The sequence below is a fragment of the Triplophysa dalaica genome, chromosome 6 (genome assembly GCF_015846415.1).
Source record: "Triplophysa dalaica isolate WHDGS20190420 chromosome 6, ASM1584641v1, whole genome shotgun sequence".
NCBI lineage: Eukaryota > Metazoa > Chordata > Actinopteri > Cypriniformes > Nemacheilidae > Triplophysa > Triplophysa dalaica.
This window is the reverse complement of record NC_079547.1, coordinates 22,974,160-22,987,770: the sequence shown is the minus strand read 5'-3', so window position 1 is coordinate 22,987,770 and position 13,611 is coordinate 22,974,160. Positions and strand designations below refer to the sequence as shown.

The 13,611-nt window shown below is 38.1% G+C and overlaps 1 protein-coding gene across 3 annotated transcripts in view; it reads left to right on the top strand.

The window, feature by feature from the left end:
* tubb1 (tubulin, beta 1 class VI) overlaps positions 1 to 13,611 on the top strand; it is a 37,451-nt gene that overhangs the window by 20,658 nt on the left and 3,182 nt on the right. The window contains exon 1 of one of the 3 annotated variants that reach the window (XM_056749993.1): positions 421 to 548. The exons of 1 other annotated variant lie outside the window; for it this stretch is intronic. Coding sequence is in view for 1 of the 2 variants with exons in the window: in XM_056749992.1 (XP_056605970.1) it covers positions 13,252 to 13,308 (57 nt within the window). In the remaining variant the exon portion in view is untranslated. Of the gene's footprint in view, positions 1 to 420; positions 549 to 13,183; positions 13,309 to 13,611 lie in introns of those variants that run through there. One more of the 3 variants, XM_056749992.1, reaches the window with a different exon arrangement.

Below are 13,611 nucleotides of genomic sequence, written 5' to 3'. Positions count from 1 at the left end.
GTCAATAATTACTTTTGCCTTTTTTATTCTTGTCTCTTTTCAGTCACACAATCAACCAGTTAGACTGGTTCCCATCGGCCCCTGGGGCCACTGAGGGACGTACGGAGCGAGAGAGGGTTGGGCAGTCTCTTCTTTGTAGTAAACCTCATCCACTCAATTCTGAAGTTTCACTGTAATGGCGACAACAAATCCAATCCTTCCAACTTCCAGTCTTTTTGAGACCCGTCCAAAACGTATAAAATCTCAAAATCCTCCTTAACAATTACCAAGTTCATCAGGTTCGTAGTTAACACAAAACTATTTCAAATCACCGAATTCATGATTTAATCATTTTAAGTAATGTCTATCCACCGATACGACTTAAGTTATTCCACTACGGAGTACTCCGCGTGAATAAACTACAACTTCTCTGTTTTTAAGCCCCCAGGGCCACCAGATTCAAGTCACCTGTAATTAAATCTTAGCCACGGCCCACTGGCGTGGGTCAGAGCACCTGTTTGGGTGATGAGGGAGCAGGGAGGTCCTGAGTGTCAAGGTGTGTGGCTCAGGTGAGGCCTCTCTTCAGGGAGAGTTTAGAGGTTATTACAGGTAATCAGTGGTAATGAACGCCACACCATTATACCATAGTGTCACACAACCGCACACCCACATCTCCCTCAGGTGGGGCGCTCTTTCAATTCACCTATGTGTTGTCCCCAAGCAAGGAATAGCTGCTAATTTTAATTGCGCGATGCACATGAGAAAAAGCAAACACATGGGAAAACTTGTGGTTTAGTCTCATGTGAACATTCTTTGCATTTATTCAGAATCCCACAACACCTGTAGCATCTTCAGATCAAACATCAGGTGTATGATGTATGTTATGCCATTTCTGATATCATTTCTCGTATCTTTCCAAACACATAAGTTCTCATCCTTCGCTGAATACAAAACCAGCAAAATGTCCAATATGTTATTTAATATAGTTAGAGGCGAAGGGGACTGGAAGCACCCACAGTCACCCTTCCCTTTCATTGCAACTGGGTTAAGAAAATGACCATCTGGGATCTCTTAAATATTTATTTTTAAGTGCATGTACACTAATCAAACATTATTTGTAAGTTTATTATTCATGTCCAACTCAAATGGTAGATGAAACACTGATGGAAACAAGGAAGGGATGATAGAGTGAGTGAATACCATTTTACTCACCGATGTAAACTCAAAGTCCTTCTGATTGACTAAATTGAGGATGTATTCGATTCGAAACCGATTTGCTTGACAGGCTAACTGAACCGGAGGTACCAACGCGGACATTGCCGACACAATAGTCTAAAGAGGGGCAAAGACAGACGCAATTTTAGTATTCATAATATACATATTGCATGTTTACAATGCTACAAAAACTAACCTCTATAGCTTCTTTTATATTATTCTTGATGTCCTGAATTTTCTGTTTTTTCTCTCTGTAAAAAAAGCGCTTTCTCAGTTAAGCATTCACTTCATTTTATTAATAAAGAGGCAAGTTATTTAGTTGTAACATAAGAAATATGAACCCATTCATCACATTATTTTTAGAAAAGAAGTCCACATGAATGAATAACAGTTTTACAATCGTACAAATAAACTTATTAGCTTTGTATTGCTTGTGACCTAAAGGTAAACCAGCTAGTCAATAATTTTGTAATATTTCTAAAAAGGACAGAAAACAGAGTATTTGAGGCTAAAATACATTACAGCTAAAAAGAGTTCCCGCCAAAAGTTGTGATGATTGCAAAAACTACATTTTACTCTAAATCAAACTTTACTGTATGCTTTGCTAACAGATAATGTCTAAGAAAGAAAATGTAGTTCGGTTCGCATTTGGCAACATTAACAAAACACATAGATGCGAAACGTATACTTACTCAGCATTGAAGCCATTGACATGTAAAATGCGCATCTGTTTGACGATGGTGCTTTTCCCCGATTCTCCAGCCCCTGAGAGACGAGAAGAAAGATATAAATCACAAGGGATGTGGGGGGGGGGGGTCGGATATCACCTGATTCAACAGGAATAATTAATTAGATTTCACAGTAGCATTTCTTTTAAATGGCAAACGGAACATGCAGCCCCAGCAGAAAATCTGTGCACGATAAAAGGAAAAATGGTCTGACCGCTCTGTGACATCGAAACAAAAGTTGTATATGACTTTTTTATCTATAACCTCCAATTATTTTTCTGAAAACTCATAACTGGAAAGCTTGTTATCTATTTGAGATTTTTCAGCACCATCATTTCTACAATCAAAATAAAAATGCAACTGTTGCTTCCGTATTTAATATCAACTTCTTTTTCACAAAGAGACTTTGCATGCTCATTCTGATATGTGCCCGATGCTGACACGCTCCAATGTCACCATTAATGCACTTATAAGTGAACGCCAACTTGTTTCACATAAAGAGAATGCAAACTAAAGCAAAATAGCATCAAGATCATTTCGTTCACCGTATACATACACAACACCATCTGAAGTCTCACGGAGCCATATTCCTCAAACATTCACAAAACTGAATGATTCAATTTTTGATCAGTTGTCATCAGAGTTTCCTAGTTTAAAAAATCTGACGGGTTATCTCAGTCCCGCTGGCTGTAAGGTACCATTTACAGAAACATAAAAGCTGAGAAACATCCTCTTATTTAGACCCCAAGTCCAGATGTATGTGGAAAACCTCTTTATCTCGACACACACTTTGTCACCAGCGTTCAATTGTGTTAAATAAGCCGGTTTGCATACAGGAATTACACTTTTATGCTCAAATTATCATACTTGTACACATTCTAAATCAACTATTTAGATATGTGCTTCCTTTAATACCAAAGAGTATGATTTCAAATGTTACGCCACGCTTAAAACAACACCTTGATTTTGCAATGCATTTTTAACTACACTAAACAAAAGGCTGTCAGAGTGAACTGGTTTGTATTCGAGTAAGTGAAACCAGTTTCTAAGACAATAAATAACATCAAACTAGAGCTAAAACAAATTCATGGCATGCTGTGAAATGCCTTCTTTTAGGGTCAGGGCAGTAGAAATATATGAGAGAAATATTCACAAAACTTTCAAATATAAAGACTGGAAATTCTGAGGATTGAACCTAAATGTTCCATTTTTTGGGATGCCGGACATGCCAAACCAATAAAAGTGTTATGATAAAGAGTCCATGTTAGGTCACGGCCACATGTATAAATAAGTATTAAAGAGATAGATTGGATAAAGGTGGGCACACACATCCAGCACACTGATAATGAGCAAACGTCTTGAAATCCAATCAAAAACGTGCTAAAATGCCCTAAAAGATGCTTATGAATGACATTTCACAACAGCAGCTATAAAGATGAGCACACTGTTTCTATGACTAACAAGTTAATCTAGACCAAAGACCAATCCAATAACACAAAGCTATGTAAAGAAACGTGTCTGGTAGTACTGTTTGTGGTTGTGGGTGTTGGGAGATAGCGTGATTCAAATGAATGGACGTGGTCACTTGTTGTGCCGTGACGTACGAAATCAGGTAAACCCGAATATTTCCATAACGCCAAACCTGTGCATCATAAACCAACGGTGAGATTTTAGCGGAGTATTATGCAAACTAGCATAACATGAGCCCTTGCTGTCAAACCCCACAGCGCATGAATCCCAATGAAGGGTGTGTAAAATCGCACAACAAAATCGACTACGCGTTGTGCTTTATGCACCATCACAACACCGGGAAGTATTTGCATCAGTTTACAGCCCAACCTACCTAACAGTAGTAGTCGATGGGTCGCCCTGTAGATCTGTTTGTCTTTCTGAAGCTGTTTCTCTATCTTTTTGTTTGCTTCCCTCTGGGCCTTCTCCTCGTTTCTCTGGTCCTCAGTCTTACTGTTGCCCAAACAACCCATTTTCCCAAAAACCCAAGAAAAGTTTTGGGGTGGGGTGGCGGGGGGGGAGGTGAGTTTACCGTGCGGATAAATTGTCCAAATTCCTCGATTTGGCCTCCGATCAAAACACTTTGATGGAAAACCGGGACATTTATAGTCGTACACACATCACTCTCCTGGATTAAGAGATGGTTAGGGTCGTTCTTCCAAGTGGGAGCGATGGGAAATGTGAAAGCTATTAGAACGGGAGGGCTTGAGGTGGTGGTGAAAACACTAGGCCGGCCTACAGACGGCCGAGTCCCGTCGAGCGTTTGCTGCTATAAAATAAGAGATTTCGCCAAACGCTATCGGCTTGCGAACGTGCATCCAGCGAAGCTTTCGACGTTACATGAACGATTTCGCGGCGGGCTTCCCACGACGGCTTTTCCGAGGAGCAGGAATCCAAACGCGCTTTAGCAAATTTCCCGTCGCGAATCCATGGTCGCTTTCCCGAAATAACGAATCTGCCCGCCGCTCCTTTTAAAACCATCAACGGCTCCGCGAGACGCGATTAATTTCGGTTCGTCGGTGCCGAATTCGAGACGGGCAGAGCGAGATAGAAAGGGTGGCAGCAAATTAAAAAAATAAATATTTCCACCAAAATGACGGCATGTGGATCATTCCGCCCTGCGCCGTGGCCGACGTGAACCTTTTAACTCCGTTATGAAACGACGTCGCCTCAGAAAAATACAGCGCCGATGCTTCAAAAAGAGAAAAATCCCCCGAAGATTGACGTTATTTTCCCTCCTGTTCTGGTTACGGTGACTGATGGTCGCTTTTTTTCGGCTCGTCCAAATCAAAAGAGGCCCATAGCCGTCTTCTCCGTTAACGCGATTTGAATTTCTTCTCACATCCGTGCCCTCGCGTTGTCGCGAGCTGAGATCCTCGCGGCTCGACCGCAGATGCAAATGCGACCGTTTCGGGAAAATCCGTCGATGTTTTACCGGCTATCGCAGTCCGAGTCCGCTGTCAAGCTACGCTTTGTATCCTTCTTGAATTCGGGTGGTAGATCGGCTATACATGTGCATTTGGGATAAGTCGAGATAAATCCGATACCACGATGACAACGATTTCCCAACGGACGGAACGCGTTGCCTCCCCGACAGTCGCGGATGAATCCCTTTCGAGGGAGTATTTTGAGAGATTATTTCCTTTTCTCTCTGAATTCTACATTGAGATAGATAGCGTTGAAGAGATGGGTGGGGCAAACAGCTCTCATTGAACCCTGAGTAATCACATGACAGCCAGAAAACGTCAGCAAGCGGCGATTCTGCGGAGAAAAGGCGCCCTCTTTGAAGACGTGATTCATACGTGATAAAGTTCGGGATTCGACCCGATTAATCTGTGACTAACGTTATCGGCACAATCGCCGGCTACGTGGAGGATGTGCCGTTCACTTCGCGTTAAACGCATCCGCGGTCGGACACCCGGGTTTAACCAGTAGGCAACACGCAGCCTAGACTTTGTTTAGTGTACTAAAAAAGCTTGCCTGGTTAGTTCTTCATGGGTTATAAAGTAACCCGTTTCACGTGTTAAACAACGACGATCAGCCTCATCTCAGAGGCTAGAAACATGGGAATCGTTTAAACGTTCTTAAATGTAACATTGTAGCAGCACTCTTTTCAATTATGAAGGCGAGGTCACCTTTTGAGATTTAAGGGGACCACCTAAGATATGTCAGGGCTTAAAACTACCACTAGTACTGTGGAAATAACCCACCACATTAGCAGAAGGGAACATTTCTATATTTGTAATTGCTGTGGAAATGTGAAATCAAAATTCTTCCTGATATTTTACATGTGCAAGCACTTTAGATTTGATTCACGATTGAGAGACACCTTACTGATATGTGCCGCTATGGCAACTGCAGGTAAAACATAACAAACACGAGATGATTCACCAGCTAAAAGTATAAAACAGTCCCACACTTATGTTCAGCGGAATGCTTAAAGTGCTGTTAATAATTACAGCCTAACATTAGCTTTCCAACCTCCATCAATATTTAGAATTTCTATGTTTTGAACCAGTGGGTCCTATTGAAAGTATTTTGTGATTATCTAATTGTTATGTCTGAAAATGCGAAGGCACTTTGCTTTTAAGATGCAATTTTTGGTATTCTGCAAATGTTTCTTTTTTTTAAAGAATTTCTGACATTGGTGATATTTTGCTTTTAAATAATAATTATTTAGTTTAGTTACAATTACATCCTACAACCAAACATACACAAATTGACAAATGTTGTAACGTTAACTTTGATTTGTTCATTTTAATCGTAAATATAACTCATATTTATTTCTATGGTTTTAAACAAAAGGTTTAAAATAGTGACATGATGATACAGAGAGTAAACCAAATCATCTAAATACAGAATTTGTAGGATGAGAGATCATGGCAATTGGACCGAGTTACTGTGATGTCAACAAATAAAAGATAAACTTGTGAATGACAGTGACCGAAATGGAAAATGACGTTGCGTGGAGCTATTTTTTGACTCGCTGTGGTCTATTTTATGATCCTTTAATCTTTGTTTGATGTTACGGGACACAGACTAAACAGTTCTATTTGGAAAGTCTGGTTCTCGATTCGGTTTGTTTTAAAAGTGAATTGCAGAAGCTCAAACCTGTAAATGACCGCAAAGTTCACTACACAAATCATCTTCCTGATCTCGGATAGCCCAAGCACGATACTTTATAATTTGGTTTAACACTGAAACAATGTATGCAATAAAAATTAACATCTTTTCCGTGACCAGTAATCACCTGTAAGTGTGAAAGGTGTGCATAAATCACAGGTTGGGATGCCCTGGGGGTTTGTTTGCTGTACTATGATGTACTACCAGAAGGTGGCAGCCTTCTACAATATTAGATACGATTTTAACACTAGCCCATGTGCAACAAGAACTTTGTAAAGGCAATTTAGCAAGGTTTTGTAATCCATCAATGGCTTTACAAAGGGGGATTCCAACGAGTTTAAATGAGGATCATTTGAATGCACTGTAAAACAGTTTTGCACCCTGTGATGTCCGGAGAGTTTGCGAGGAAATATTCTACCACTGAAAAGTTAATGAAATTATTTTCATGGGATTTCGTGTATAGGCTTGGTACATGTTGGCTGTTCTTTCTACATTGGTAGTTAGTAATGGTAGTATGTGGTAGTTTGGGGTACTTATTCCATGAGCAATTATGTTCACGTCATATTTGCATCATCAAGATCTGTTGCCTATAAATTATTATGTAGTTTTGATTTATGTTTCCTGTGTACATGTAAGGAAACCGCAGTTTTCAAACCTATATAAGGTATATGTTTTTTATAATGCACAATCTCATATAACACAAGACAGAAAAAGGGAATTCCAGAAATTAGAGGGGTTCTCTATTGTCATACAATCTAAATGAACTGATATGGTTAGATAGCCACACCCCAACAAATAGGCTGTTGTCAGTTGTGACTGTCAATGTGACATCGAGAAGTTTGCAAATTAAACCTTTTTATCAAGTTTTGTGTGGCCGACAGGCAAATCTATTAAAAACTGGATGTGGTATGTGTTGAATTCCTTGTCATGGTGAGCATTTAGACGGAGGCAAAAAGCTGCACGATCAACAGTAGACTCCTTATGGTCTCACTCCATCTGATTTCATGCAATATTTTATCTCTTATGAGAGGAAGTGATTGCGTTTAAGTGAGCAATCACAACATGCAATTACTTAAACTAATCCGTAAGATGGGACGCTTGTGGGCTTGCAGCTGTGAGCAATGAGATCCAGCTTAAAGAACAAAGAAACAGTCTAACGGCCACATCAAAAAGACACAGTGAGCCAAACCGAGCTACAAATATTCTCATTGTGGCGGATTCTGCATTAAATTGACAAATGATAATCAGGCACAAAAAGCAAAATTATATTCTATGAACTAAACTCATAACACACTCCTTTCTCAAACAAACACACGCTGTACTACACACAGACACTTTACCGAGATGGTGAAAGTATCTTAAACTACAAAGGTTGCAATAACTAGCTTTGCATGTGTTTGTGTGTTTGTGTGTGTCATCTGTTTTTGAACTAAGCACCCACATGACTGAAGTATTTTGGTCACAGAGCTTAAACAGTTTCTTCAATTGTTTCGAAGGGCTGCCCTCATAAAAAAAAAGAAGCTGTTCTTAAAAAGGTAGAAGCATATGAGGCCTTATGTAAAACCACTTTCAAAACTGTCAGAAAGGCCAAAGGGGCGGTCCAAGAATTCGATAAGTTCAGACTCGACATTATAATTGTTTGAAATGTTTAACACTTTTAACAAGAGAATATGTATATTCTGATCTAAAGGCCTCGATTACATTCTATCTCGAAATGATCATAACACTTAGCACCAAATTACAACTTGCTTGCATTCCTGAAGGGCTACAGTCCAGCAGAGTTAAAGGAATATCATGGAAATAAAACTCTCATCATTTTAATAATAATATGTGTCACTTTATGTCCATATACTTATGTCACTTGCGTCTTCTGAAGGGAAGCGTACAGTGTTTACGAGAAAAGGTTTGTTTAAATTTCATTGTTTATGGCATGTCTCGGGAGTAGTTTTCATAGTTCATTTCACCTCCCAATGTGATTTAGCTATTAACATATTTTAATGTTAATTAAACTTCATGTTCTCTTATGGTTTGTTTATTGTTTCAGTTCTGATAAATAAGCTCAAAATATTAATTGTTTTCATGAGATTTTTATTAACTTTTAAGTTGTTATTATAACTTTTAATGATGGATTCTTTGTGAGGCTTCAGAAAGTTTGGACCTAGACATGGACATAAGTGTGTTATAAAATGTGCCTGACTTTTTTAAACTATCTGTTTCTGTTAAGCGGAAAAAAGGAAGCCATATACAGTTCATCTGGGATGGTATGAGGATGATCTATTCCTGTACGTTCCAACCCTGCAGTTGCACACTTTCTTGTCATTTTGAAGTACCAATGAAGATCTTTAGTAGCTTGTTCATTAGAGGTGGAGATAAACTGTGCATGACTTTGCTTTTCAGGAACGAAGTTACATACCTTTGTGCAACACCGAATATTCTAGCACACCGGCACCAGTACTGTTGCTTAATTTACATTTCAGTCTAAATAAAGGCAGCCATTATAGATTATAAATATGTACGTAAATAGTATGACGTGATGTGTAAAGAACTGAACAGAACCCAGGAAAAAGGAAATGTTATCACTTCCATTTTCCATAAAACAAGTAATGCCAGTTTTCTAGACAGATAAGATCACGACTAGATGCTTTCGTTCTTACTCATGACACACGATTGGTGTAATATTCCAAGTATAACTTCGGGACAGATCATAAAATAGGATTGTTACACAATGAAAGAACAATGAAACAACAAAAATCCTCATCATAATAAGAGGGAGAAAATAAAAGAAAACAAACTATTTGAAAAAAAGTCTTAAAACCTTCTTGAAGAAGAATGAATATTTTAGAATTTATTATACTGCAGTTAAATTCACTGGACCTTTTTGTTCAACGGTCAACAGCATCTTAAATCCTCCAAAGTGCTTTAGATTTTCATTTTATTCAAACGTATGTAAGTTTATAACCTTATAGTTTGTATTAAATGTGTATATATATAATTCAGGGTGTTTCTTATACGGCGTCTATGGAAGTCGCTGTAAATTTGACATCATGCTCTCTTTTGACTACCATTATCAGACTCTCTCTATTTTTTATTTAGTTGAATGTAGGGAAAGCACTATTGTTGAGTTTTTCTTTTGCTATTTGAGCAAATGAGAATGCTGAAAATATATTTGTGGTAGTCACCCACGAGAAATCGTGAAAAAGGTCCACAGTGAACCTTTAAGTTTGAACCTAATCATAGTAAATATTAAAATACTACAGTATTTACTAGTTCATCAATTTAGTATATAACACACTACTGTAGTGCACATGAACAAAGTGTACTAGTTGCTAAATTTGCTAGGAAATACTAAAGTATACTACAGTATTCAAGTAATGTGTACTAATTCTTACAATACTACAAGTATACTACAGGCATTTTTCATGTGGGAAAGGAGATTTCGTATAGATGAATATAAAACAATGTATATAATGTGGTTTTGCCTGCGGTGAAAGCTATGGTTACTATGGTAACTTCTTGGCATTGGACTGGCCAGAAGAAACTTTAAATGGGATGCATCTGCCTCTACTAAACTACTGTACAGTTATAAGACACTTACCTAACAAGAGAAGCCGGTGCGTTTGTTTATATTCTCTCTTCTCCGCTTTCAGGCTGTCGTCAATGTTGCGGCTTCGCTTTTTCTCCGCTTTGATCCGCGCACTCTCCTCTTCCCGCCGCTGCCGATCCGAATGACCGGTCTCGGGATCGATCCCGGGATTCGCACCGGTCCTTCCTCCGGTGTACGTGATGACAGACTGTGATAACCTCAGTCTAAAGCTGTGACACATCCCCATGGCCGATGTTGGGATATAAGTACCTTCAGTAATTTAACATCCGAATGGAAAAGTCTGATACGATAACAACTCCATAACGATGAGCTATCCGGGTCAGGTGGAGTAAGACTCGCTATCTCTTACCGTCTTATCGCTCAGCCTTTCCGAGGTGTCAGTTTGCCTCATCGGCTCTGATCTTCCCTGCACGACACGCGTGGACGAGCGTGATCTTTGACCTGTCACACACGGCGCACTTTATCCAATGTTTGTTATTCTTGCTCCGTTGTTTCTGCTCATATGTGCGCGGACCGACCGAAAGTCTCTCATTGTCCGCCGGGGCGCTATTCGGTGCTGATCTGAGAACAGCTTGCTGTCTTAACTTTTACACAACGCGTTAAATTTTCACAAGCCACGGGGGGAGGTCATCCAGTGACGTCACGTGGAAAATTGCCAACACAATTTACAGATTTGTCAACTGAGTTAACTGCTCATGCAGTTTAAACGCCATTCTTATGCGCATGAAGCTATTGTATATTTTATTGATATTATTTACTGTCATAATTTCCATATTATATTCCATATTTTATTCAATTAAATTGAATTATGATTAAATTAGATTCATTTTGCTCTATTGTATTTAATATTACCATATACTATTTTTTATTTTATTTAATTGCATTGTTAATATGATCATTATATTATTATTATTTGTTTTGTGTGCATTAAACACACAAAACATGCCAATAAAGTATTTTGATTCATTTGTTTTACTGTACCATGAAAAATTGTGGCAGAATCAGTGAGGAAAAACAAATAAATAAATGCATTATGATGAATGACATGCTATGCATTGGTCAAATTAAAAAATTTAAGTCACATGGATGACTTGCAGCGAAACACATGATAGAAATATAAAGGTTGGAATTACAATATCCTGTAGGTGGCGTAATTGTATATCAACATGCAATTCCAATACAAAGTTATGCTTCAACCAAAAATGAAAATTCTGCATGATTTACTCACCCTCTTGTCATTTCAAACCTGAATGCCTTTCTTTCTTCCGCAGAACACAGAGAAGATATTTTGAAGAATGTTGTTAGCCGGCACCCATTCACTAAAAATTTCTTAAAATTGTCTTTTGTGTTCTGCAGAAGAAAGAAAGTCATGCGGTTTGAAATGACAAGATGACAAAAATTTGGGCCAACTATCACTGAAAGAGTAACTCTTTATTTGCAGATTTTGTAAATTGTTGAATGAGCATGATTCAGTTGACAAAAATTATGACAATTTCGTGTTGCTCAAACACAAGGAACACACTCTTCCCCTTATTTATCATTGCTTTCTCACTTGCGTCATTTTCTGCCTTTTAATTCTTCTTAAAAAAATAACCTGAAATTATCAAAGAGCTCATTGTAACTACAAGATCTGACACAGACCGTTCAAACACCCCAGCACTTTGCTAAATATATTACCGTCCCCCTGATTCCTGGAGCATTGAATAACTTGCACAAAAGCTTGCCTTCTGTTCTCAATCTGTTCGATAGCATACCTCGTGCCTTTACGTTATGTAAGATTGTGACACCCGTGCACATGGTCCCCTAAATTGGGTCATTTAACACTTACTAATCTTAACTAATGTGGTTTACTGTTAACAATCACTTTAATATGGAATATTGTGTATGGGTAATTGAACGTTTTCTTTAATGTCACTCCTATTTATGTGTGAAAATCAAACATGGCATCTATTGTGGCACTGTAGTCTTGTGAGAAGTCTTGTGTGATAGATCTGATAGATCTTGTTATTGATCCAAAATGATACCGTAGAGTTGCTCCATCTTGTTCACACGCTCAAAAGTGACAGATCTAACTATCCTGCAGCTTTTTATGTCTGATAAGAAGAAATGCAGGCAGGAGACAAAGTGATGTTATAATAAAATGAAAAAAAAATGATTGTAGAGAGAAAACATTGCGTTCAGATGCCCATTCTAACTCTGTCTGTCTAGAGTTCACTCTATAACTTTGTCCGACTTCGTCTCACTAGAGCAGGTGTTATTATACCAGCATAAACCGTGGAAAATAACTGCTTCACAACATTCTCTTGTGACGTTATTATGGACCTTGAGAATAAGACCACTGCAAACTCATATCTGCGTGTGAAGACAATACAAATGCAGCATCCAACAGAATGTAGAATATCATAAAGAAGTGAATATAATCTACTTATATTTTAAACTAATAAAATAAATATATAGCCAAATAAAGAATAATCAATAATAAATCAAGCTTTACAACACAAAATATACAGTATGTCTGTACTCTCAAGTCAGAATTGCATCATCTTTAGGAAATAAACACACAAAAAAACAAGTTGCTTTTAAGAAATTCAGATCCTGCGATCTATCATATGTGTCCTCCAAATTCCAAATATTTCAAATTCAACATAAAAAAACTAACTCTGTTAAATTATATGATGCTGGGAAAACACACAAACAATGAATGTGTGGTCTGTCTTTCTGACAGATCGTGTCACTGCAATTTGACAGATACGGCCCACTAGGGCCTTATCATACCCACCAGAGAGACATTGATGATGGTTGCCCAGGATGTTTGGATCCTGCAATGCAAAAGTGAAAGAATTAAACATTAGCTATACCACATTTACCATTTAGATGATAATTTACATGAAACCTGATAATTTTCCTAAACTTCAAAACAGAGTTGCACTACACTGAAATGTCAAACTCTGTAATCCAATGTTATACTAACCGGTACATTATGAGGCAGAAGGGTAACTCCCTCCTAATGATGTCATCACTGGTCATACACCCACAGCAGGCACTTTTGAGTAACGGTCAAAGTTATTCCATCTTTCTCCGAACTTTGTGATCATGCGTGAGATTGTTCATCTGCAGATCGGACAGTGTGGGAATCAGATCGGCTCAAAGGTGTGATATAAGTATCCTTCATTTATTTTTACAAGATATATTAATTGATTTAACAATTTAAACGCTGGATGACCATCTTAAACTCAAGCTTCGGCAGGCAAATGAGTCTGATATGTATTTGTGATTTTAAATTGTAGATTTATTTTGTTTTAGTTCTCTATTTAAGTTATATTTTGTTCTTTACTGTAATGTTAAGTTCACTATTTATACAGTTTATTGGGTTTGAAGCATTCAGCTAGATGACTTAACTACAGTATATATTATTAATTCAATTGTTTGTGTATTCTCCTTACATTTTTGTAT